A 27,414-nucleotide genomic window follows, 5' to 3' on the forward strand; every position below is an offset into this window, starting at 1 on the left:
CTCTCCCTATAGCTCAAATCCTCCAACCCTGGCAACATCCTTGTAAATCTTTTCTGAACCCTTTCAAGTTTCACAACATCTTTGCGATAGGAAGGAGACCAGAATTGCACGCAATATTCCAACAGTGGCCTAGCCAATGTCCCGTGCAGCTGCAACATGACCTCCCAACTCCTGTATTCAATACTCTGACCAATAAAGGAAAGCATACCAAATGCCTTCTTCACTATCCTATCTACGTGTGACTCACTTTCAAGGAGCTATGAACCTGCACTCCAAGGTCTCTTTGTTCAGCAACACTCCCTAGGACCTTACCATTAATGTATAAGACCTGCTAAGATTTGCTTTCCCAAAATGCAGCACCTCGCATATATCTGAATTAAACTCCATCTGCCACTTCTCAGCCCATTAGCCCATCTGGTTAAGAACCTGTTGTAATCTGAGGTAATCCTCTTCACTGTCCACTACACCTCCAATTTTGGTTACATCTGCTAACTGTACCTATTATGCTCGCATCCAAATCATTTATGTAAATGGCAAAAAGTAGAGCAACCAGCACCGATCTTTGTGGCACTCCACTGGTCACAGGCCTCCAGTCTGAAAAACAGCCCTCCACCACCACCCTCCGTCTTCTACCTTTGAGCCAGTTCTGTATCCAAATGACTACTTCTCCCTGTATTCCACGAGATCTAACCTTCCTAATCAGTCTCCCATGGGGAACCTTGTCGAACGCCTTACTGAAGTCCACATAGATCACATCTACCACTCTGCCCTCATCAATCCTCTTTGTTACTTCCTCAAAAAACTCAACCAAGTTTGTGAGACATGATTTCCCACACACAAAGCCATAGTGACTATCCCTAATCAGTCCTTGCCCTTCCAAATACATGCACATCCTGTCCCTCAGGATTCCCTCCAACATCTTGCCCATCACCGGCGTCAGGCTCACTGGTCTATAGTTCCCTGGCTTGTCCTTACCACCCTTCTTAAACAGTGGCACCATGTTAGCCAACCTCCAGTCTTCCGGCACCTCACCTGTGACTATCAATGATACAATGATCTCAGCAAGAGGCCCAGCAATCACTTCTCTAGCTTCCCACAGATTTCTCGGGTACATCTGATCAGGTCCTGGGGATTTATTCACATTTACCCGTTTCAAGACCGAGCATTTCCTCCTCTGTAATATGGACATTTTGCAAGATGTCACCATCGATTTCCCTACAGTCTATATCTTCCATATCCTTTTCCACAGTAAATACTGATGCAAAACACTCATTTAGTATCTCCCCATTTTCTGCGGCTCCACACAAAGGCTGCCTTGTTGACCTTTGAGGGGCCCTATTCTCTCCCTAGTTATCTTTTTGTCCTTAAGGTATTTGTAAAAACCCTTTGGATTCTCATGAACTCTATTTGCCAAAACTATCTCATATCCCCTTTTTGCCATCCTGATTTGCCTCTTATGTATACACCCACTTCCTTTATACTCTCCTAAGGATTCACTTGATCTATCCTGTCTATATCTTACATATGCTCCCTTCATTTTCTTAACCAAACCCTCAATTTCTTTAGTCATCCAGCATTCCCTATACCTACCAGCCTTTCCTTTCACCCTAACAGGAATATAATTTCTCTGGATTCTTGTTATCTCATTTCTGAAGGCTTCCCATTTTCCAGCTGTCCCTTTACCTGTGAACATATGCCCCCATTCTGGATCAGTGGTGCTGGAAGAGCTGCCCCCAATCAGCTTTTGAAAATTCTTTCCTAATACCATCAAAATTGGCCTTTCTCTAATTTAGAACTTCAACTTAAAATTGGCCTTTCTCTAATTTAGAACTTCAACTTTTAGATCTGGTCTATCCTTTTCCATCAGTATTTTATATCTAATAGAATTGTGGTCACTGGCTCCAAAGTGCTCCCCCACTGACACCTCAGTCACCTGCCCTGCCTTATTTCCCAAGAGTAGGTCAAGTTTTGCACCTTGTCTAGCAGGTACATCCACATATTGAATCAGAAAATTGTCTTGTACACACTTAACAAATTCCTCTCCATCTAAACCCTTAACACTATGGCAGTCCCAATCAATGTTTGGAGAGTTAAAATCCCCTACCATAACCACCCTATTATTCTTACAGATAGCTGCCATCTCCTTACAAGTTTATTTCTCAATTTCCCTCTGACTATTAGGGGATCTATATTACAATCCCAATAAGGTGATCATCCCGTTCTTATTTCTTAATTCCACCCAAATAACTTCCCTGCTTGTATTTCTGGGAATACCCTCCCTCAGCGCAGTTGTGATGCTATCCCTTATCAAAAATGCCGCCCCTCCCCCCTTCTCTCTTGCCTCCCTTTCTATCTTTCATGTAGCATTTGTATCCTGGAACATTAAGCTACCAGTCTTGCCCAATGCTGAGCGATGTTTCTGTAATTGCTATGATATCCCAGTCCCATGTTCCTAACCATGCCCTGAGTTCATCTTCCTTCCCTGTTAGGCCCCTTGCATTGAAATAAATGCAGTTTAATTTATTAGTCCTCCCTTGTCCCTGCCTGGCCTGACTGTTTGACTTGCTTTTGTTCTCATCTGTACCAGTCTCAGATTGATCTCCTTCCTCACTATCTCCCTGGGTCCCACTCCCCCCTCCTTACTAGTTTAAATCCTCCGGAGCAGCTCTAGCAAATTTCCCTACCAGTATATTAGTCCCCTTCCAATTTAGGTGCAATCCATCCTTCTTGTACAGGTCACTTCTACCCCAAAAGAGATTCCAATGATCCAAAAATGTGAATCCTTCTCCCATACACCATTGTCACGCATTCATCTGCTCTATCCTCCTATTCCTGCCCTCACTAGCTCGTAGCACTGGGAGTATTCCAGATATTACTACTCTCAAGGACCTCCTTTTTAAATTTCTGCCTAACTCTCTGTAATCTCCCCTCAGAATCTCAACCTTTTACTCTTTCCGTGTCATTGGTTCCAATGTGGACAATGACCTCTTGCTGGCCCCTCTTCCCCATGAGAACATTCTGCACCCTCTCTGAGACATCCTTGATCCTGGCACCAGGGAAGCAACACACCATTCTGCTTTATTGCTGTTGGCCACAGAAACGTCTGTTTGTACCTTGGACTAGAGAATCCCCTAAGACAGTTGATCTCTTGGAATCCGACATACCCCTCGTTACATTAGAGCCAGTCCCAATACCAGAAACATGGCTGTTCATGCTATGTTTCCCTGAGAATCCATCCCCCTCTACATTTTCCAAAACAGCATACCTTTTTGAAATGGGTATATCCACAAAAGACTCCTGCCCTGGGTGCTTACCTCTCTTACCTTTCCTGGAGTTAACCCATCTATGAGACTGTAACTGAGACTTTCCCCCCTTCTATAACTGCCATCCATCACATACTGTTGCTGTTGCACATTCCTCATTGCTTCTAACTGTCTCTCCAACTGATCCATTCAATCTGATAAGATTCGCAGCCAATAGCATTTATGGCAGATATAATCCACAGTAACCTTTAAACCCTCTTTAAACTCCCACATCTGACAAGAGCCATTTTTGCTTCTTCACAATCTATAGATCCAGAAATTAACACCGTCTTATTCCTCTACAAACACTGCCCCAGGTTAAATTATATTTTAAGTTATATTGGCTTATATTTTAAGTTTAATCAAAAGACTTATCTCCAAAAACATAATCAAGAAAGAACCCACTTTACTCACTACTGCAGATTATCTGTAGGACACACTTAAAACAACATTGAAGTTATCTGATTATGTGGTGTGAACTTTACCCAACAGTTCCTCCAAGATCAGTTGTGAATTTCACTGTTTGTTAATTTTCCCAGATGCACTCCGATGTCCAATGATACACGAATTCAAACAACAAATGCAGTCTCTCTCTCTCTCTCGCTCTCTCCCTCTCACCTGTTGTTGTTTTGACTTTTTTTCCCAAAGTTCCAAAACAATCCAACAGCATATGAAACAATATTTGCTGCTCCTGGAATTCAAAGAAATCACCTTCAGCACCTAAAATACCTCAAAAAAGGAGCAGCTGTTACAGCCAGAAATTTTTCCTGTCCTCCATCTTGGATTACCCAGAATCCTCGACAGAATGTCTGTGCAAACCTTTTCTTTGGCAGACTCATTTCCTATTCTCATTGTTACTCTGACTTGGTTTAAAAGTTAAAATCCTTGTTATGTTTTCAAATTCAATGCAAACTTAAAAAGTGATGTGAAAAATTAGTTGCCAGGTTGACATGAGCGTACTGACATTGCAAACTTAGATTACTTTCACCCCCTTTTTCTAGAGAATCTTATTCTCAATCCTTTATACTTTATAATGTATTATAACATAACACCTGGAATTATAAAGTTAGTCACTACAATGGCGACCTTGAAATTATCATTGACTGTTTGAAAAAACTTATCTGGTTCACAATTTTTTTTATATAGAAGGAAATCTGCAATCTTTAGCTAGCCTGGCTTAGACATGTATCCAGAGTCCATGGCAACGTGGGTGACTCTTAACTGCTCTCCAAAATGTTAAAACAGTCAACACAATTCAAGAGCAATTAAAGATAGGGAAAAAATGCTGGCCTCATTTACAATGCCCACATGCCATGAAAGAAAAAAATCCAATCTTCCCACACTGATTTTGTTTGCGGTTCAGGTATTCATTCATTTGTTCGTTCTTTCTCCCTTTTTCAATACTGTTTTACTCAGTTGTGTTTTATATAACAGCATTTTTATCTTGCTTAGTCTGCATTGCTACAGGAGGATAGTTGCCAATGTCACTTTTCATGGTTTCTGAATAGACATCAATTTCCATGAAGTGGGCCTGGCTATCGGAGTCTGACCTTGTTCCATACGGCTGACACTATTTTTAATATCTGGATATCTCACAAATGTTCTGCTCAGCAACATACAAATAAATCTGACTCCAAAACATTTTTGTTCAACAGGGAAGCAAAATGGAGTTAATGGCTGGGATTTGAATAGGGTTCTGGAGGCATGAAGGGCAGGAACATGGGAATGAAAAGTGCAAGAGGGAAGCCCATTGTGTTCATGCCAAAGATCATAGTCACAGCAGGGACAACAGTGGTGGCTTGGTAGCACATTGAATAGAAATGGGATTCCAAAGAATAGTTAAAAACACCATTTGAAGGCAATCTTCTAGGTTTGCTGGCCAAAGAGCCTGCTGCACCCCATCTCCACCACTAGGAGTGCTCATCAGTCACATGGAAAAGTCACCTCCCTGTGATTTGCTGGGGTAAGGTTTCCTCAGGCTTCATGCCCCAAAATATTTGGATCGGAAGGGCATTGGAACAAAGTCCACTCCATCGACCGCAATGTTGCTGAAGAGAAAATATAAAAAAGAAGTCATTGTGATTTGGGCAGCCTATTACTGGGGTTCAGCAGCAAATTTATTTTTTTGGTACTTGCCTACAAGAAAACCTTGATATGGAGATGCCCTCTCTTTTCCCGTGCTTACTAGTCACTTGTATTGGTGGCACTGCTGAAGCTACAGACTGATCCAACTGGACTGACGACATGGAGGTGCAGCCTGTTATCTGACATACCTCAGTGGAGGCCCCTTAGTGGGATTGCAGCCACAGGCCCACAGCCCACCTGGGTGAACGCCAACCACATTGGGCTTTGATGGCAGGATTTACGGCAGCAAAGTCCTGGTAAATAAAGAACATAGTACAGAATGGCAAAAGATGAGGACCATAATGAAATCTATTGGTTTACATACTGCTCACATTGAGGATACCCTCCAACATGTATGGTACTACCAATGCATTAAATGGAGCAGACGTCAAGTATATCTGAGAACTCAAATTGTGCATCCATGAGGTGCTACAGGCCATTAACAGCAGAATTATATTATACCACAATCTGTAATTGCATGGCTCAGCATATCCACCACTTCAGAATTATCATCAAGTTAAGTCATGGAGTCATAGAGATGTACAGCACAGAAACACTTTGGTCCAACACGTCCATGCCGACCAATATTCTAACTTAATCTCGTCTCATTTGCCAGTACTTGGCCCATATCCCTCTAAACCCTTCCTATTATATACCCATCCAGATGTCTTTTAAATGTTGTAATTGTACCAGCCTCCACCACTTCCTCTAACAGCTTATTCCATACATGTACCACCCTCTGTGAGAATAAGTTGCCCCTTAGGTCCCTTTTAAATTTTTCCCTCTCACCCTAAACCTATGCCCTCTAGTTCTGGACTCCCACACCCCAGGGAAAAGACATTGTCTATTAAAAGACCATGCCTCTCATGATCTTATAAACCTCTATAAGGTCACCCCTCAACCTCCGACACTCCAAGAAAAACAGCCCCGGCCTATTCAACGTCTCCCTATAGCTCAAATCATCCAACCCTGGCAACATTCTTGTAAATCTTTTCTGAACCCTTTCAAGTTTCACAACATCCTTCCGATAGGAGGGAGACCAGAACTGCGAACAATATTCCAAACGTAGCCTAACCAATGCCTTGTACAGCCACAACATGACCTCACAACCCCTACACTCAATGCTCGGTCCAATAAAGGAAAGCATATCAAATGCCTTCTTCACTATCCTATCTACCTGAGACTCAACTTTCAAGGAACTATGAACCTGCACTCCAAGGTCTCTTTGTTCACCAACACTCCCCAGAACCTTACCATTAAGTGTATAATTCCTGCTCTGATTTGCCTTTCCAAAATGCAGCACCTCACATTTATCTAAATTAAACTCCATGTGCCACTCCTCAGCCCATTGGCCCATCTGATCAAGATCCTGTTGTACTCTGAAGTGACGTTCTTCCTTGTTCACTATACCTGCAATTTTGGTGTAATCTGCAAACCTCCTATGTACCTCCTGTACCTCTTATGTAATAATACCTCTTATGTTCACATCCAAATCAAGTTGAGACATCAATCTTTGTTCAACAAAGAGTGCATGCCAAGAGCAGCACCAGGTTTCAATCTGGTTAAGCTACAACACAGGGTTATTTGTGGAAATAACATGCAATTGACAGGGCTGACAGACAACCAACAGACCAGATCAAAGATCTGCAGTCCCGCTATATCCAATTATGTTTGGTGGTGAGCAATTAAAAAACTAATGGAAGTATAGGTTCCACAAATACTTCCATCCTTAATAACGGTGGGGCCTAGCGCATGAGTGCATAGGCAAGGGTAAAGCATTTGCATTGAATGGCAGCTAGAAGTGCTGAGTGAATGATCCATCTTGGCCTGCTTCTGAGGTCCCCAGCATCACAGATGCCAGATTTCAGCCAATTTGATTCACTCCACTTGATTTCAAGAAATGGTTGGATGCACTGGATATTGCAAAAGCTATGGACCTGGAGAATGCTCTGACAACAGTACTGAAGACTTGCACACCTGCATTAAAACAGTACCACAGCAACCCCCACCCCAGCCAAGCTATTCCAGTACAGCTACAATACATGCATTAAACCAGCAATGTGAAACATTGCCGAGAGCAGAGTGAACAAAAAGCTTGTTCATTCACAGCCCTATCAGACAATTTTCAATCAGTAGCAAAGTAAGTGAAGGGATTGCTGACTGTGCTACCCAGAAGAATCAGCAAAGGAGCAACCCGAATGCTGCATAATTTTGGATCCATCAACCCAAATTGGTTCCTGACCTCATTACAGCCTTGGTACAGAGATGGTCAAAACAGAGTTGAGGCATGGGTGATTGTGCTTGATATCAAAGCAGAATTTGACAGTCTCGCATAAAGGAGCCCTAGCAACTGGAGTCAATTGGGAATCAAAGGAAAAGCTCTCTTGATTGGAGTCATACCCATCAGCAAGGTAAATGGTTGCTGGATGTCAGTCATCTCAGCCCAGGCCATCAATGCAGCAATTCCTCATGTTAGCTATTCTTAATGAACCTGTTCAGAGGTGTTATCACACACCTGTGGAGCAAGTGGGTTAAGAACCTAGATCTTCTGACCCAGGCTGTAGGGACATTACCACTGTGCCAAAAGAACGCAGGTTCCTCAACCACCTTCAGCTGCCTTAACAATTACTTTTCATTAAGTCACAAAGGGTAACGTTCACTGACAATTGCATAATGTTCAACATCATTCATGCCTCTACTACTGCCACACCCTTATGAAGCAAGACCTGGGTCATATCCAGGCTTGGGCTGTTAATTAACATTCATATTATGCAAGTGTCAGGGAACAGCCATCACCAACAGGGGAGAATCTAACCACCCCCCCTTTGGCATTCAGTGGCAATACCATTACAAAATTCCCCACTGAAAACATGCTAGGGGTTATTTTTGATCCATTAATAAAGTTATAGAAGTGTACAGCACAGAAATAGACCCTTCAGTCCAACTTGTACATGCCAACTAGAAATCTTAAATAAATCTAGTCCATTTGCCAGCACTTGGCCCTTATCACTCCAAGGAGAAAGTGAGGACTGCAGATGCTGGAGATCAGAGCTGAAAATGTGTTGCTGGAAAAGCGCAGCAGGTCAGGCAGCATCCAAGGAACAGGAAAATCGACGTTTCGGGCATAAGCCCTTCTTCAGGAATGAAGAAGGGCTTATGCCCGAAACGTTGATTCTCCTGTTCCTTGGATGCTGCCTGACCTGCTGCGCTTTTCCAGCAACACATTTTCAGCCCTTATCACTCCAAACCCTTCCTATTCATGTACCCATCCAGATGCATTTTAAATCTTGTAATTGTACCGGCCTCCACCACTTCCTCTGGAAGCTCATTCCATACTCGCACCACCCTCTGCGAAAAAGTTGTCCCTTAGGTCCCTTTTAAATCTTTCCCTTCTCACCCTAAACCTATGTTCTCTAGTTCTGAAGTCCTCCAACTGAGGGAAAAGACCATATCTATTTACCCTATCTATGCCCCTCATGATTTTATATATTCAGCTTTCTATCTTACCAACTCACCAAACAGGAGAAAGTGGGTACTGCAGATGCTGGAGATCAGAGCTGAAAATGTGTTGCTGGAAAAGCGCAGCAGGTCAGGCAGCATCCAAGGAACAGGAGAATCGACGTTTCGGGCATAAGTCCGAAGAAGGGCTTATGCCCGAAACGTCGATTCTCCTGTTCCTTGGATGCTGCCTGACCTGCTGCGCTTTTCCAGCAACACATTTTCAAACTCACCAAACAAGCTAGATGTTAACTAAACAGGTAACAGTTAAACCACACAAATACTAGGCAATGACTATTTCCAACAACAGAAGTTATAAACATTGACCCTTGACAGTCAATGGCATTACCATCCCTGAATTGCCCACTATCAGCATACTGCTGGTTATTATTGACCAGAAACTGAACTGGAATAGCCACATAATATTGTGGATATGAGCAGGGCAGAGGCTCCTCAAAGCCTGTCCAAAATCTACAAGGCACAGATCAGGAGTATGATGGAATATTCTTCATTTGCCTGGATGAATGCAGCTCCTACAAAACTCATGCTTGATACCATATAATAACATTTGCTTCCCATAAATCCCAGGCAATGACCATGTCCAATAAGAGACAATCCAATTACCACCTCTCGACATTTAATGGCAATAATGTCATTGAATACTTTACTACCAAAATCCAGGGGGTTATATGGGTTTGCTATATAAATACAGTGGCCAGAAGAGTGGGTCACAAGCTAGGAACCCTGCTATGAGTAACTGACCTCCTAACTCCCCAAAGACTGGCTACCATCTACTAGACTCAAGTCGGAATCTGATGGAATACTCTACTTTTGTCTGGATGAATGCAGCTCAACACCACACAAGTCAAAATAGTGGGTCAAATTAGCAATACATCCAGAAACATTCCTCCTTCCATCAGTCTGAACCACGTACCAGGTGTACTACAGTAACTCTCCACAGCACCTTTGACAGCACATTCCAAACCCATTTACCTGGCTGCCTGGTAAGTATTTGTCCCTGAATCAGAAATAGATTCACTGATTGTCCATCTCATGACTAGTTGAGGCTCTCTCCTGTGTGTAAGTTGGCTACACAACAACTGTGATTCCAAATTAAAAGTAATTCACTGGCTGAAAGGTCCTTTAGTGTATCCCAAGGACATGAACTATACCCTATGAACTTCCAGTTGTTCCTTTACGTGCTCCTAATTAATGTAAATACTGTATCACTTATTTGTCCTTGGGTAAAAGAAGTGAAAAAATATATGAAATTAAATCAGACATCCATTATTGAAAAGGTGCTGTCAGTTACAAATGCCAGTTATCTAGCTTCTAGCATGGAACAATAATATTTCATTGAATATAGACTTATTTGAATAAACAATATAAAATCTCCATTTCTTTGACAGCAAGATAAACATAGATTTTTATTTCACAATCATCTGTTGTGCCTGATTTAATCTGGAGTAGATTCAATTGGTAGATCATGTGGCATTGGGTAGCATCCTTGCCTTTGAGTCAGAAGCTCTGGGACTGAGATCCACTCCAGGACTTAATGGCGATGGATGAATAACGTGCAAACAGGTTGATTTTCAAGCTGTAAATCCTACAATTATACCTATGGCAGACAGTAGGTGCAGGTAAACCAGTTGGTCAGCCATCCTTAATGTAAAGTGACACTGCTCAAGCTCCTGAAGATAAAAAAAACTACACACAGAAATAAAGCATGTACCTTGTCTATCTGTCACTAAGTGTGGGAAGAAAGAAGATGACAGTGACAAATGATTTATATTGCAGTAGTGTTATTGTTCTGTGTGTCATATTTTTATTGTTTATTTCTTGACAGACAAGGAATTATGATGTTTTATTTATTGAGCCACAATATTTCAGGGAAATAATGATGTTGCTTTCCTTTTGGAATACTGTTCATTTGCAGAAAGAGAACTTTTTAGAAATTCAGTACTGGATTCTATCTAACTTTAATTGACTATGTCCGTCTAGATGAGATATTAATATTTATTATTGAAAACTAGAATGTATAGTATCCTTGGAAGATTATAGCCAAGGGACATATCTTGATATGAACGATATAGAAGAAGATTAGCAGAATTCACTAGCGAAGTTTTTGTCTGTTATCATACTAACCTCGAGGATAAATCTTCGACCTGATGGCTACCCTGTTGAGTTCTACATGATCACATCCCTAAACTCAACAGCTTGAAACCTTTTCATCAATAGAATAGGCTCACTTGGATCCAAGCACTTTCAAAGCATAAAAAGATAAAGACTGTAACTTCTGATCAGTATTCCTACTCATCACTATCCTCAAATACTATTCAAGATTTCAACTCCAAGCATAAACACCCAGTCCTAGCCTACTCTGTGCTCACCAGACTGATTTTTCTTCCTCCCTCAGATCCCTCTTCTGTAGGACAATATCAATTCAGATATCAATTTCTGACATTGTGCACCACTGTAACAGAACTAATATGCCGACCCTAATACGATCTCTGAACGTAGAAGAATATTTTTTTAAAATGGTCAGGAATGTCCAGTATTTATGTGAATGATATTTAGTTGTGCATTCATGGTTTAAGATTCTAGTCTCCACTGCTACACCCATCAGCATTTGACCTCTAACGACAGACTAAATTAGTCTCTTCTCTTTAAAACTTTCCAGTGCTCTTGCAGTAACAATTCAGCAACTAACAGCAAGCTATGAACCTAATAACATAAAACAAAACACTAAATCGCAGGATTTCAAATTTCACAGCGAGATCAGAATGCCATTTAAGCTATGTTACCTCTTAATTGTGAAAACCTAGCCCTTTTCACATTCTCACAGATATCTATACTTAAGGAAATAAAACTGAATATAAACATCTAACCTTTAAAGATTGCCTTTCAGCTCAAAATTGTGTATCAATTAGCTTTGTTTAATGCTGGTGATATTCTGAGCAGCAGCATGCTCAAGGTCTTAAATTAAAATAGCATGGTACCCTCTACAGGAAACCTAGGATCAGAATGAATAATGCAAACCATTATGTATCTCCTTAGCCAATTAAGTTGCTGGATTGATAAAATGTGCAACAAGGATTAAAAAACTATGTGTAAATTAGAGTGGATGATTTCGATGTCAGATGGAAAAAAAGATACATTTTTAAAAATTGGAATAACAGAGAAACAAGATTCACAAAGTGAAAAATACAACTTTTACATTTATTTGTTTTTAGATCTGCGATAACTAAAACTGGAAATAATGTGACTTCACATGTGCAACAGTTAATGTTCAGTCCCGGAGAGGTTGACTGGCAGAAATTAGTACTTAACATGCTGCTAAAAGGATACAATGATTTGAAATGGCTTGACTTAGCTTTCTTTCACCAGTATGCTTTGTGTCAATTATGCAAGTACAGGAACTTCACACTGTTCAATGCATCTGACTGGACAGCCTGATTGGAAAAGGTACCATTTTCAAGAAGTTAATTTTTGGATGAGGCATTAAACAAAGAAAAAAACAGAAATTGCTGGAGAAACACAGCAGGTCTGGCAGCATCTGTGTCATATGAAAGCACAGTCAACATTGAGTCCTGTGAGCCTTCTTCAGGATTGATATTTAAAACATTCAGAACTTCATCACTCCTCATATCATCACCATAATCACACACCTAAAATTCACAATGAGCAGTCAAGGGGACTCATGTGGAGATGAAAAGGATAATACTCAAACAGCTCTCACACACATGTTTTATAGTGAAAATGATTCATGAAACTTATTCAAAGCTTTTAAATATCATGTCATTAATATATAATCTGTATCAAAGTCAGATATTCCTTTAAAAGCCACTTTAAACTGTTGAAGTGAACTAAGAAGAGATACCTGTAGTATTTGAAAGTTAGATAGGAATTCACACTGACAAAGTAACTGTACTTATGTAATGTCAATAAAGAATTCTACTGCATGCAATTCAGTGGAGTTAATGTGGGCCTTGACCTCTCTATCACCTCTTTTCATGAAAGCCCAGCTTATTTCATATTACTCAGGCACTCAATTAAGGGGAGGGCCAGAAAGGCAATCCATGGACATTCATGTTGAGGACATAATTAGGCTCAGTGGATGAAGATTTGGACATCTCACCTGTTACCCTTCCACCTGATAAAATCCCAATCCCTAAACTCACCATGGGAACAGACAAAAGATTCATCCCTTTGAAATTATAGAACATGTTTTGTTCTAATCTACACCAGGTGGTCTGTCAATTAAAGCAGACCAGCAGACTTTTTCAAAACTAAAGGACTGTCACTGAACAGCTTTGCTCAATTATTATTTTCACACGTAATGATCAGGGTATTCAAAAACTTTCAGACCATGATACTTATATAGACATTCAAGAATGTCTTCAGATACTCCATAATTTGTGCCTCCCACATTGCAGCACCGTTAGTATAGCCAAAAGAAATTAGTTCAGAGTTCAAACAGACCTAAGTTCAAATGGCCTCTATGAGGTCAGATGTGGCCTGAAGAAATCATAGCTCATTCCCTTCCCTCTGCTGGCAAAAAAATCACTTTTGCATCTGAGTCCCAGTAACCCTTTCTAAAGGCCCACAGAATCTTTCTAACATTGAAAATCCTGTCACCTTCTGTCACTATTCAAAAAGGAATTGCTTCTATTTTTATCCTTTCAAATAGCTATCCATTCATTAACCCTACTAAAACTGAAAATATGGCCATTATCTCATTCATACCTATGGGACCTTGCTTTGTGCCGATTGGCTGCTGTGTTTCTCTACATTACAACACAAAAACATTTCTTTGGCCATAACCCACTTTGCAACATCCCAAGGTCACAGAAACACGTATGCCAGTTCTTTCTTTACTGCCAGTTTTGAGCTTTGTGTTATCTCTTCCATGTCATGCAATAACGGTTTAATCTCAATTTGATTACATTCAATTTAGAAGCATCCATTTACTGAACATCATAACTCTATTAATTCCAAATTTCTTTTCTACAGTTGCTATCCCTCAACAAAAGCCAGGGAACCTTAAGGAATAAAAGAGGAGTAATTCATTTGGCCCCTCATCATTCCTCCCCCATTCAGTTAGCTGATCTTCTGTTACAATACTCTTTTCCCACACTCTCCATATTCCTTAGTTCTTCTAGATATTAAAGGTATTAACATTAGAGAGGAGTCGATGATCCAGTTGTATTGTTGCTGGATTGTTAATCTAGAGACTCAGATAAAGTTCTGGGGACTTAGGTTTGAATCTCACTACAGCAGATTTCAATAAAAGTATGGAATTAAGAGTGAAATGATAACCATGACACCATTGTCAATTGTCAGGAAAGCCCATCTGGTTCAGTAATGTCCTTCAGCGTAGGAAACTGCCATCCTTACTTGGTCTGGCCTACATGTGACTCCAGACCCACAGCAATGTGGTTGACTCTTAACTACCCTCTGGACAAATTAGGAATGAGCAATAAATGCTGTCCTATCAGTGATGCCCTCATCCCATGACTTAGATAAAATGATTGTATTGTCCCAACAGCACCAGGATTTTATAATTAGAGAAATATATTGAAAATTCAATTCTGATTAATTCATAAACACCAAATATTTACAGTTACTGATCACTAATGCTGTGAATGGGTTCACACCACAGGCTTGCACTCATCTCTGGTTGCTATTGGCTAACAAAATGTCCTGTCACGTTTCATTACAGACAAGACCTTCTCACCGCTACACTAAAGTTGCTGTGACTATTGAACACCATAAAATTGATGCAATATTGTAAAATTTTCACTGTCTCATGTTTAAACTACTAAGACTATAACATTGGTGTCAAATGCGTGTAAAGGAAATGTGTTTAAAAATAGCCTTACCTCCTCCCATTGATGAATGTACCTTATCAACCTGGAGAGTCTCAATAATCGTAAAAGACTGAGAATTTTTGTAAACCGCACTATTCGTAGTGCTCTAGCAGTTTTATAAACTTCTGAATCGATTCCTTTTTCTACTATCAAAAATATATAATCCACAGGGATTGAGGAGACAAAGTCTACAATAAACCAGCTTTTTAAATATGTCTTCTTAATTTTCTGTGGATCCAGTATGATCTCAGTGTTATCTTCTATAACAATTCCAGTTCTGAAGTTTAGGACTAAATCCATGAGGAAGAAAGTGTCGGACACAACATTAAAGATAATCCATGGAGTGGTGGTTTCTTCCTTGAAGAAGGTGATTCCTACTGGGATAATGATGAGATTTCCAACCATAAACAACAACATTGTGAAATCCCAATAAAACCTGTAAAGAAAGATAATAATTAATTAATAAGCCTCAAAAATCCTTTCAATATCTGAGTGCCAAGAATGAAAAGTCTTTGGCATTCCTTTCAGAATCATTGAAACAGACTGAATTACTTCAAGTTAAACAAAATTATTATTTCACACCACATAACTAGCAATGATTTCTTAGTGTACAGTTAATCCATTGAAATATTAACAAAGACTAGTATAATAAGACTATTTGATCCATCAGACTCATTTCTTCAATATTTCAAACTTAACCTTACTTTAATTTGCATTTTGATCTTCATTTTAATTCCATGGACCTACCTGGTAGATCATTTCAAACCTTTATCACCTTGAAACAAACAAAACCTACAAAATACTAAATGGCCTGGATAATGTAGATGTTGGGAAGATGTTTCCATTGGTAGGAGAGACTAGGACCCGAGGGCACAGCCTTAGAGTAAAAGGACAACCTTTTAGAACAGAGATAAGGAGAAACTTGTTCAGCCAGAGAGTGGTGAACCTATAGAATTTGTTGCTACAGAAGGCTGTGGGGGCCAGATTATTGAGTATATTTAAGATAGAGATAGATAGGTGCTTCAGTACTAAGGGGATCAAGGGTTACAGGTAGAAGGCGGAAGAATGGGATTGAGAAACTTATCAGCCATGATTGAATGGTGGAGCAAACTTGATGGGCTGAATGGCCTAACTATGTCTTATGCTCATATCCACCTCCATATGATGCTTGTCCTTCTTTGCACTCATTAATATTAAATCTTATTTCCTATTCATATCTCAATTGGGCAATACTTTCCACAAAATCTTCGAGGCATCCTCCAGTCTTAGTACAAACTTAATAAGTTCACAACAGGTTAATGATCCCAGTAATTTATGTAAATGAAAATGATTTAAGTATTCTCCTAAATAAAAGAGATCTGTGTCCACACTGGTACCTCTCAGGCACCCTGTTGTCTACTCTTATAGTTTAGAAGTGCTGTTTACAGGTTTCCTGGTGGTAGCCATTTTGCATAGAAATCCTCACAGAGATAAAGAAATTGCATTTGTGATATGAAGAATAAGGGCTGCCAATAATCACAATCACCAGTAATTCTAAATCATGGCAACAAAGAAGACTGAGGAACACCAGTTAGTAAAAAGGTTATTAAGTTTAGAATTATGTTATGATTCAATACATTTCTGCATTCACCATTGTGCATGAAACCCGAACAAAACTTCATGTTTGGTACAGTAAGACATTTATATATTAAGTTTGAAACCAAACATATTGCTGCTTTAGGATGTTCATTATTGGCTCAAGTAAAAATGCACTGAGTAGCAGAGAGAACCTTTCTCATGACATATTTTGCTCAAATTATCAATTTTCAAATCTCTTCAATAGTCAATGCAGTCAATGAATTATTATCTGCAATGATACATATTATTACATTCACACCAGACTCTCAAAGAAATCATATACTCATGGCTTGGCTGTGAATTGATTTAAACAAAGTTCTAAATAATATGCACTCTTTAATGTTAACACCTTTAATGATTTTATAGAAAACTAAAATTCACAGACTTCTATGTAATACTATTTCTGCTAAATGCACCTAATCTGGATAATTTTCTTGCATTGTCAACACTCCCAGCTCTCAGCCTGTTAATTGTTCATTTCTTGAAGGATAGTTATTGTTGTCAAATCAACTTAATGAAATAGAGAATACTTCTTAAACTCTTCAACCAATTTACAATAATTTTATTTTAACATGAAATATTTTCCGTGGAAAGTAGTCCATTTGCCATTTGACGTTTGTTTCAAATACATGCAAGTTCTTTTCAACGCAATGAATAAAAAACATTGAAAATAGACATAATATTAATATAATAAATTAATATATATCCTCACATGCTTCACATCCACTTGGTATGCTGGTGCTGTTCTTCAAGAACAAGAGTTCTTTTGAAGTACAAAAGAAGATATGGAAGACCCAGCAGTTTCTGTCCCATGGGTTGTGTATCATTATGTTTCACAACTTGTGTATTTAAAACTTCTTTAAAATGTTTTATCATATAAAAGTTATATGGCATATTAGACAAATCATTGTTAACAATTTAGCATCTCCAATAAATTTGTAGAAGACTAAAATGCATGTTTAAAGTATACAAACTAGTAAACGGAAAATGATTTATTCAAAATATGAACGCATCTACCACAAACATAATATACACTATCTGCAGAATAAAGCAGCAACATACTAAAGCCTTAATATGACAACATAATCCGAGTTAAACATAACAAAAGCATTATTGGCTTTGAATACAGTGCAAAATGTTATCCTGCATAAGAAATATGAAATAACATTACTTAAAACTTTATACTTTTATCTTGTTACTACTAGTAGGATTAAAGACTGATGGAAGTAAATAGTGAGTTTCAGTTGGCTAAATAAGTGACTTCAACAGGAGCAATAGTGCCATTTGATTTTAATAGTAATATGGAGAACCAGTGCAATGCACATTAGAAGAGAACAATGCATTCCAATTGTGTCAGCAACATACTGGGACTGTTTGCTGAATTAATGCAGGGCACTCAGAACAAAAAAGTAAAAACCTAATGCAAAAGTTATACTAAGTATATTACTCTGGAAGGAACAAAGGTGCTGCATGTAGACATTGTCTATACTGTGTCAAACACACAGTGAGGAGAATATGGGGTAGTAGGGGGTTTGGTGAACAGAATAGGGAACTAAGGAGCAAAGAAAGGAAAAACAATACACGTGGGCAGAAAACAAGACCTTAACTGTAGCAGAATACAATTAACAGGAATAAATCATTGAACTAAGATTATTACATATTATGGGCTTCAGCTCAGAGAAAAAAAAAATGAATAAAGGCCCGCCAAATTCTTATGTCAAGCTCAGTGATTCAAAAATTAGAAAGGTTGCACTAAGGCCACCATACCAATGTTAGACAAGAAATCCAGACTTAAACTAATGGCCCCATGGTAACTCTTTGGCTCAAAAAAGGGAGTCCATTGCATAGCACTGTTTGAATATCATGCACAATTCTATTAATTTCAAGTGATGGTTAGATTTATGTGACAAGAACTCAACTATTTTGTGAAAACTCTGGGTGACATTAAAAAATAAATCCAAACTAATCTTAAGTGTGGGCCAGAGAATTTTTAATACTTCGCTTTTCATCAGTGCAGTAAGACCACAACCAGTTTGAAGTCTGGTGAGTTTTTCACTGGAAGGTGACTTGATTATTTTTGTGTCCAGAACGGTGTACATTAAGCCTTAGTTTAAAATCAAAAATACTTTATTATACAAAATGTTGTGATCATGGGGGGAAAAAGTCAATACATTGGAAATGACAGATAAATTATGAATAAAAATGAAATGGAAAAAGATTAAAAGAGACTCATGGAAATAGAAAATAACTGGCGAGAATTAATCAGTGTGAAAAGGACAAAGAATGAGATAGGTATAGTAAAAAGATAAAATATGAAATATATGGTTGTTCATCCTAATTCAAAGTCCATTATTTCAGATTATTTGATAATCCTTTTTCTTTGATTCCACATTCTGACTGTCCAATGTTACTTATATTTTTAATTCAGTTTGTTGCATGATTCAACTTTTTAGTTAGAAAACGAATTTGTATTATCAGTACACAAGCCAGGAGGGAGCTGAATAAAATGAAAGGTAAATGATCAAAAAGGAGGGGGAAGATGTTAAGAAAAAATAGGTGAATGAATCGATTATTTCATGAAAAAAACAGTAGTTGCAATAACACCCACGAAGAGAGTTCTCGGGCCCTTTAAAATCAGCCACAATCAGAAACGCAGTAATGAGACTCTGAAGGAAATAACCTTAATGATGATAACAAGACACACACATTGAGGAAACGGACGCTGCGTGACAGAGGAGCTGCCGTTTCCGACAGCGTTAGCACAGCAATTAATGTCTAAAAAGGTCGTGGTAGACACCATCGATAAAAGGTCACCAATGCATTCAGCCTGTACGTGAATCAGGTGACAGTGTCTCCTTGTCCGCAAGGTCGCCACAAGGAGAGCCTGACTGCGGGAAAAGCTCACATAAAGGGTTAGAATGGTAGGACATCTGCGAGCTTTCTTCCGAATATAAAACACAATTAACTGGCGGCAGAAGGAGGTAATGTATCACGTGTGGTGTTCGGCGCTGTGTGAATTAGCTGTAAAATATGATGAGTCTGGTCCTTGAATGAGAGGCTGTCATTTCAAGACAATGATGCTGAATCTTACATGATGAATGTCCTCTGCTCGTGATGCCCAATCGTCAAAACAAAATATCACTGATTAAATTGTCAGAGGCTTGAGCAATAATCACTGTGCACAGAGCGATAGAAAATAAAAGATTAACAACATGGGTTCGATTATTTTCCACATTATTAGGGACATCCATTCACAGTACAGTCACGGCGTCAACTGCGAGACTGACATTAAAATTTGCACCATTGGTTTTCTGCGATTTTTGCACCGGTTACTTATTGGCGTTGGAACTATCTTTAAAAGTCAGGCAAGTACACAATAGGCAATGGAAATGTCTGGAAAGAATAATTCAATGTCAAAATATTGAGTTTTGCAAAATTGTTCTCTTTTGTGGGCCCCATCTGTAGCTTTTGTGACTAAGTGGATTAGTGTTAACGCTGCAGAAGAAAATGCCACTGAGTTTTAAAAAAAAGTTTTGCAATGGGTGGTATTTCAAATTTCAGCACCACAAACAGCTCCTTGCAGCTGCAGACTCCCAAACCTCCCAGGTGCTGGAGCAGACGCCATCTGGCAGCTCGTGTACTGGAAAGACAGCTCGAGTCAATTTCTGTTGGGAAGACCCAAGATCCCTAGTTAGGTTAGACTTTTCCCAATGGAATTCCTGAGAAGAGTATGTAAAGGAAACAAATAAAACAACAAGGGAAAGATTATAATTCATTCCCACATGGCTCACTGTATCTGCTATAAAGGGAAACCAACATGGGACAATGACCCACAATGACAAAATGTCAGTAGCACGAATAATATCTCAAAATTCTCTGAATTTGCAGCACTTTCAAAATATATGCATGCGACCTTTGTTTCCACAGACACTTTATCAGTTAGAAACTATTTACGGTGGATTTTTTAAAAAACTTATTTCCGAAATAAAACTCAGCAGAACACTCTATGACAAGCAAAAAAAACTGAGGCTCATGAGCAAAATGGGGGAGGAGCTGGGTTGTAGCCTCTCCAAAGTGGTCTTATATATAAATATATGTATATGAATTCCTTGTTTATTAAGTTTAAGAATGTTACTGTTGCAGATTATTTCAATTTTACTTTTAATTTTCGCCACCAAGCCTCACCATTAAATATTCCAGAATCAAGAAAAAATGGTTAGATGCAAAATGATCAAGACGAAGACCAAACCTAGGTTAGCAGGTCCTACATGATTATTAGTTGCACTTTGTGTTATTTACAATTTAACCTCTCACTACAAGATTGCTGTTTACTACAGGATTACTTGATACTGCCATATCAACCAGAAGTTTTATTCACACTATTCAAACTCATTCCATAGAAGATATATTTATCCTGTAAATCAAATCTGTATTCAAATATATACAAAGGATGAAAGATCACATGACCTGAAGATATGTATATCCATAGAGTAATTTGCATACTAGCTGTATTAGCTTGCAGAACTATAACTATGCAAAATTATGGTCATTTAAAAATAAAATGATTTTTTATTAGCTTTTCAAAAGACATCTGTAGCTGCATCACATCCTGTCCAACCAAATATGTTATTTTCAGAGTGATGTAAAGACATGATAACTTTAAAGCATTAAAATGTTTTTTTCTCCAGTTAAGTTTGATATTTAATTAAGCCCTTGTATAAATATTTACTATGCATTGCCCATTGTACCCAGAATGATCTTGGTACTGTTATACTTTAAGTATGAGATTTAACCTCATAGTACAAGATAACATTCACATAGTACTGAGCTGTAATTTTGGTTTTAGAATGTTTATGATCTGAGAGATTATAAATAAGAAAAAATATTTGGTTTTAAAGTTTATTTTGAATAGTGTGCAAGTTTATATACATGCACACACAATTAGACAAGGTATAAAAATATTTTACATTAATTATCTCAAAATATCCTGCCCCATGAACATTAATTCTTTAAGAAATTTGGGGTGAATTTCCTCTGTGTACTACAACCAAAATATTGTTATTTATAAAAAAAGGTAACTACTTTGCCATGCATAGTAGAGAGAAAATCCATCTTAACCTTTACTTTACAAATAATCAGTTTGTTTAGTCACTGTTTGCGATTTTTAAAACTTCATTTGTGGGATGTGGATATTGCTAAATGGTCAATATTTATTGCACATCCCTAGTTGCTCTGGAGAAGGTATGGTGAGATGCCTTCTTGAACCATCAGTCCATCTGATGTGGGTTGACACACAACTGCCATTAGAGAGGGAATTCCAGGATTTTGAGCCAGTGACTGTAAAGGAACGGCGATATATTTCCAAGTCAGGATCATGATTGGCTTGGAGGAGAACTTCACAGTTGTGGTGTTCCCATGCATCTGCTACACTTGTCCTTCTAGATGGAAGTGATCATGGGTTTGGAAGGTGCTATCTGAGGATCTTTGGTGAATTTCAGTGGTTTGTGCTATGTGCAGGTAATTGGTTATAAGATGATCAGAGGAATAGATAGAGTAGACAGTCAGAAACTTTTTCCCCAGGTGCAACAGAGTGTTACAAGGGGACATAAATTTAAGGTGAAGGGTGGAAGGTATAGGAGAGATGTCAGAGGTGGGTTCTTTACCCAGAGAGTGGTGGGGGCATGGAATGCGCTGCCTGTGGGAGTGGTAGAGTCAGAATCTTTGGTGACCTTTAAGCGGCAATTGGATAGGTACATGGATGGGTGCTTAAGCTAGGACAAATGTTCGGCACAACATCGTGGGCCGAAGGGCCTGTTCTGTGCTGTATTGTTCTATGTTCTATGCTCTCTAAGTGGTCCTGTGTTGAGAATCACAAATCCAGTCAGCTGAAAATGTTTAGCCTATGCCATTCAGTTTGCTGTGGTACCCTTCCTACATTTATTTCCATGTACAAAATGCTGTAATTAGAAATTCAACTGTGTGGGGTCCACATCTCAAGCAACAAATCTTATTATTAGATCAAAGAATAACTTTCATGTCTACCATGGCTTAGCTACTATTATTTTTAATTAAGCAAAGCTTTACATATTTTGATAAATTTCCCTGTATCAAATATAGATATAGTATAAAACAATTCCAATTAATTATATCTGGAACATATTTAATGCCCTCAAAAGTTAATGAAAGATATTCATTGTTTAACCCTTAACCAATCTAGATTCTACCTAGCTCATTAATGGTTTAAGTGAGATAACTCAGCTACCTGTTTGGGTTTGCAAGGAATATTAAATTGATAACTAGCCATTTGTGTATTGAAAACTGTAGTTAAAGATGAAGGGTGATTTCTCCAACGTTAAGGGGTTGCATGCTACACTGTATCATCTGCTAGCTCTCTATTCCAGTACAACAATGCTGAAATATTCATCATTTGTGTAACATAATGCATTCTCCAAATACAAAAGATGCATTTCAAACTTAAATATATTTTTGAAAATGTTTGACTTTAAGAAAAATCAAGATTGAGGTCCTTATCCTCAAAGTTATTTCAGTTATCTTGTTTACTTCTATCAGCTTCTGATGCAGAATTTCCATTTCATGCCTGACAGGCTCCCTTTGCATTTCAAAACATCATTTTATATGACATATAATTTCATTACAAAGGGTTCCTACAATGTCTTTTTTTGAGCAAATGTAATTTTAACAGTATTCATTTATTGAACATTTTTATACTTGTTCAATAATACCCTTAGTTGTCCCACCAACTGATTCACTCCAGAGCAGTATAACATAATAGGTTAGCTTTAAATTTTGATTCAGAGATATTTAGTGCAAATGTATGAAAAGCAAAGAAATGTATGATAAATTAACCTTGCCACGTATATCATCCAAACAGCTATTTATCACACATCACATACAGTGGACATTTAACAACTGTAACTCTTCACTGGCCTTGGTAAAATATTTTCATCACTGCAATATTTCAAACATGCTGGCTCAACTGAAACTTAACTAGGGCCTGAACTTGCATTCAAAATGCAGCAATGCTGTCTATCTCCCTCTCTCTTTCACAGCACAAAACCCACAACATCTTAAAATTCCTTCCATTCATTGTTACCAAAATGGCAGCGAACAAATCATAATTTGTTCTAATGCCCAAGAACAGCAATTAAGACAAGTATAACATATAGATTAAATATTCCAAACGTGTGCTAAAATTCATACTTTTAAAAAGGCTATCTTGAACACATCTGAATAATTACTAGTTGCTCAGTCACCCCTCTTCAGTTCTATGCACCGATTGATTTGTTAACTTGTGCCGAAAGGTTGAAGTGAGAACAAGGTGTATTGGTTGACCACTGAAAGGTCTGAGCTTTAAAATGATGATCAACTGAAACCTATGCAAATCATGTACAAAAGTACAATTGAAAATGATGTTTAATGAATCAATAAAAGCAAACTTAATAACCAGTTTGGAACCTGTACTTCATTGAATACAGTATTTGTTGTTAGCATAATTTGCACATGATGTCCTCTAGGGGAACTCTCTGAACGAAAGGAGGAAAATGGATGGCAGCCCGGAGAACAATTTGTTCTAAATTGGACGAGTTATGATTTATTAATATGAAGTATCACGAGTTAGAGGGAAGAAAACATGCAACCCGATAAATTCCTACATCAGTGCAAAGACACTGTGCAAGACATTGTGTTAGTTTCCAGGTGGGTGAAGTGTCTTAATAATGCTCACAGATGGAAGGAAGTGTTGTAGGAAGGATGTTCTAAAATGTATTACTGGACCCAAAGAAAGCAAAGGTCACAGATAGTTCACAGAAAACCTCCAAAGCTTTTTTGGAAACAAAAAATCTGAGATGAATGGCTCAGGTTGTACAAATGTTTCAATTCATTTCTAAGTATCACCCACGAATCAATGACTTAGCCTTTAGAAAATTTCAGTGTTTCGAGAGTAAACCATCAAACCGATTGCAATTGAAATATTTGAGAGGGTTAGGAATGATGCATGGCTTGAAAAGATTGATAATTGTGAAACTAATCATAAACAATTCAATGTTTTCCAGTTACAAGATCTTAGACAAATAAATGAGAATATCAGTGGATGTTAAACTACTAAGAATCACAATAAGGGTGAACAAAACTGTTTATTCAGATGGGTATGAAGATATATCGGTCTGACGTTTATACCCAGAGTGTAAAGATCACAGGGCAGGAACACTTAAAAGCAGTTTTTACGTGTGGAAACGTGTTTATCTTTTGAGATAGATGTTTTTTTAATCTGTTATATTTCAACCAGAACTAGCACGACTCGGCCGGTTTATGTTTTGTTTGATGCGATGATACTTTTGGGGAACCGCCGAGGCGTGATGTAGAACCTTCCAGGAGGTCACCTCACCCCGGTTTGAGTTGCAGTCGAGCGTTGGTGCAGGAACTGATGACAGTCTCCTGTTCCCATTGGACTGGAAGCCGGTAAACGGTGCATGGATTGCCGCAATTTTCCTGAAATAACCTGTCACAGTGGTAACAGAAAGCACTGGAACAAGCGACAAACACACGCTTTGTCCATTCCTAATCCCCAGACTGTGGCGACAAAAAAGGTCTCACCTTCTAAAGAATCGAGAACACAACCTCAACAGCCCCATACCTTCCAAGGACATTAGACAGAACCAATGGTCAGATCCACACCCATAGAAAGATAAATCTGTAGCGGTGACCCAATGTACCCGGCACTGCTTAACATCAAAGGAATGAAGGAAAACACCCTTTCTCCAAACGTGTAACACTGTTGGCTCAGCACGATTTTGATTGTTCAACCTAAAGGGCCGGGTTCAAGTCCCACCTATCCGAGCAGGTTAATCCCCCCCCCAAAACACACACAAAGCAGACCTATTAACATGCACACTCTGCAAAAGGAATACGTTTACAATTATTGCCAGCACCGTTGTGTGTGTACGTGTGGTTTATGGCACCAATTATGGGCTGTCTAAGAAGCAGCTCTCTCAGCAGTGTACCTGTCCCCGGGACCACCTGCACGGTCTGTTACCTCCGCAGAAACGTGAGCACTGTAATTTGGAATAGAGGACAAATCCCCTTCACTGCAGCTCTGCTGCGTCTCTCCGAGATCAGAACCACATTCACTCTTACACCCAGCACCGATTCCAAACCTAGAGACAGGCTTCAGTTGGCTATATGGATGGGTCTGCACAGATTTTTTTATTGTGTGCTTTTCTTAAATGTGGCTTCCTAAATACCCTCATGAATTTCCGCATTGGGGCAAAGAACCAGTAGCGGGTTAATGTTAATCGACCTTCAATATTACAAGTTGCAGCTGACTCAATTGGTGTCCACTTTTGAGTGCTACAGTCACAGATATGTGCCTCTCTCTCCCCTGTTTATTACCGGAGGGTTAGTGTAGCACTCACCGAAAGTCACTATAAGGGTGGATAATCCAGGCGCCCGCCGATTTGACTCTCTCCTGCTCCCTTTCCACAGCCTTCTGGCTGCCGAACATCCGCAGGGAAAACTTGTTAACTCCCGGCTGGAGCATCGCCCCGAACTGGCGCTGCATGAAGCTAGCCTGGCTGCCGTTCTGCTCGGCATCCTCGGGGAAGATCTGCTCGGCCCCCTCGGACTTGAGCAGGCTGACGGAGTTCCTGCCGCGCTGCTGGAATTGTGAGGATTTTCGGCTGGGCGGCTCCGCCGAGAAAGCCACTTTGCTCTCCCTCTTGTCCTCGCTGCGGGCGGAGCCGCCTCCCTCCATCGCGACCTTCCGCTCCTCGCCCTCAGCCGCCCGGCTGATGGACGACTGGCTTCCCTGGGCCACCCTGCAATCCCCGTTGGTGTTGCACTTCATGCTGACCGCCGTCTCCTGCTCGCCCGGGTTGGATTCCAGCGCCGGCTGCTTCACCTTGTTGTGGCAGCCTCGGCCGGCTCCCCCTCCTGGGGGGGACGGGATCGCTTTCATTCTGATGCTCTTGCTGCGCGTATCCTCCTCGTTCTCGTCGTCTTCGTCCATGATGGGACCTGTCTAATGGGGCAGGCTGCACCACCTTCTCCGCTCACTAGGACGCAGTTTTGCTCAGATGCTGGGAGAAGTCTGCTTTGACGTGGTCTGGGCTTCGCCTACGTGACATTTTTTCTTAAACAGCGCGGGGAGCCAGAGAGAGAGAGAGATGTCCTAGACCTTGCTTCTAGAGGTTAACTGAAGAGTGAGAACCCAACCCCCTTTTCGTTCCCCAACTGAAGATGTTCATTTAAAAATCCCTGACAAGAAAGGGCTAGAACTCATTCTTTCCGTCTTTGAGGCCAGGATCTTCTTGCAAATGAAGTGAATCCCCTGGGTTACTTTTACCAAAGAGTACTTGCGCTTACCCTGGGGTGGAGGGAAGAATTAAAACCAAAAAAAACTATATATTTATGGCGCCCTCCTGTGTCTGTTTGACATTTTCTTTCAGAAAAATCTTTTACAGGACAAACAAAGGAATTGACAAGTAATACTTCTGGCAAATGTGTGGAATTAGTCCCCAGTCCCAATGCTTCATTTGGTAAAGAAATACAGACTTCAGGGAAAAAAGCATCACTATTCGGAGCCCAGCTGCCGTACAGATTGCTAAAACGGTGCTCCCACATAGTATATTAGGATTGCTGCAGTTTTTAAGCAGACACACACGCAGTACAAAGGGGAGAAGATCTCAATTATAGAGTCAAAGAGATGTACAGCATGGAAACAGCCCCTTCGGTCCAACGCGTCCATGCTGACCAGATGTCCCAACCCAATCTAGTCCCACCTGCCAGCACCCGGCCCATATCCCTCCAAACCCTTCCTATTCATATACACATCCAAATGCCTCTTAAATGTTGCAATCGTACCAGCCTCCACCACTTCCTCTGGCAGCTCATTCCATACCCGTATCACCCTCTGTGTGAAAAAGTTGCCCCTTAGGTCTCTTTTATATCTTTCCCCTCTCACCCTAAACCTATGCCCTCTAGTTCTG

General features: G+C 39.6%; 1 protein-coding gene across 1 annotated transcript in view; it reads right to left on the reverse strand.

The window, feature by feature from the left end:
• hcn2b (hyperpolarization activated cyclic nucleotide-gated potassium channel 2b) overlaps positions 1-27,183 on the reverse strand; it is a 124,764-nt gene extending 97,581 nt beyond the window's left edge. The window contains exons 1-2 of the mRNA XM_043721281.1: positions 25,843-27,183; positions 14,807-15,230 (exon numbers count right to left, since the gene is read on the reverse strand). Of these exons, the coding sequence (XP_043577216.1) occupies positions 14,807-15,230; positions 25,843-26,435 (1,017 nt within the window). The 5' untranslated portion in view covers positions 26,436-27,183. The remainder of the gene's footprint in view (positions 1-14,806; positions 15,231-25,842) is intronic.
• Positions 27,184-27,414: the final 231 nt, after the last annotated feature.

This window comes from Chiloscyllium plagiosum, chromosome 31 (assembly GCF_004010195.1).
Source record: "Chiloscyllium plagiosum isolate BGI_BamShark_2017 chromosome 31, ASM401019v2, whole genome shotgun sequence".
Lineage (NCBI taxonomy): Eukaryota > Metazoa > Chordata > Chondrichthyes > Orectolobiformes > Hemiscylliidae > Chiloscyllium > Chiloscyllium plagiosum.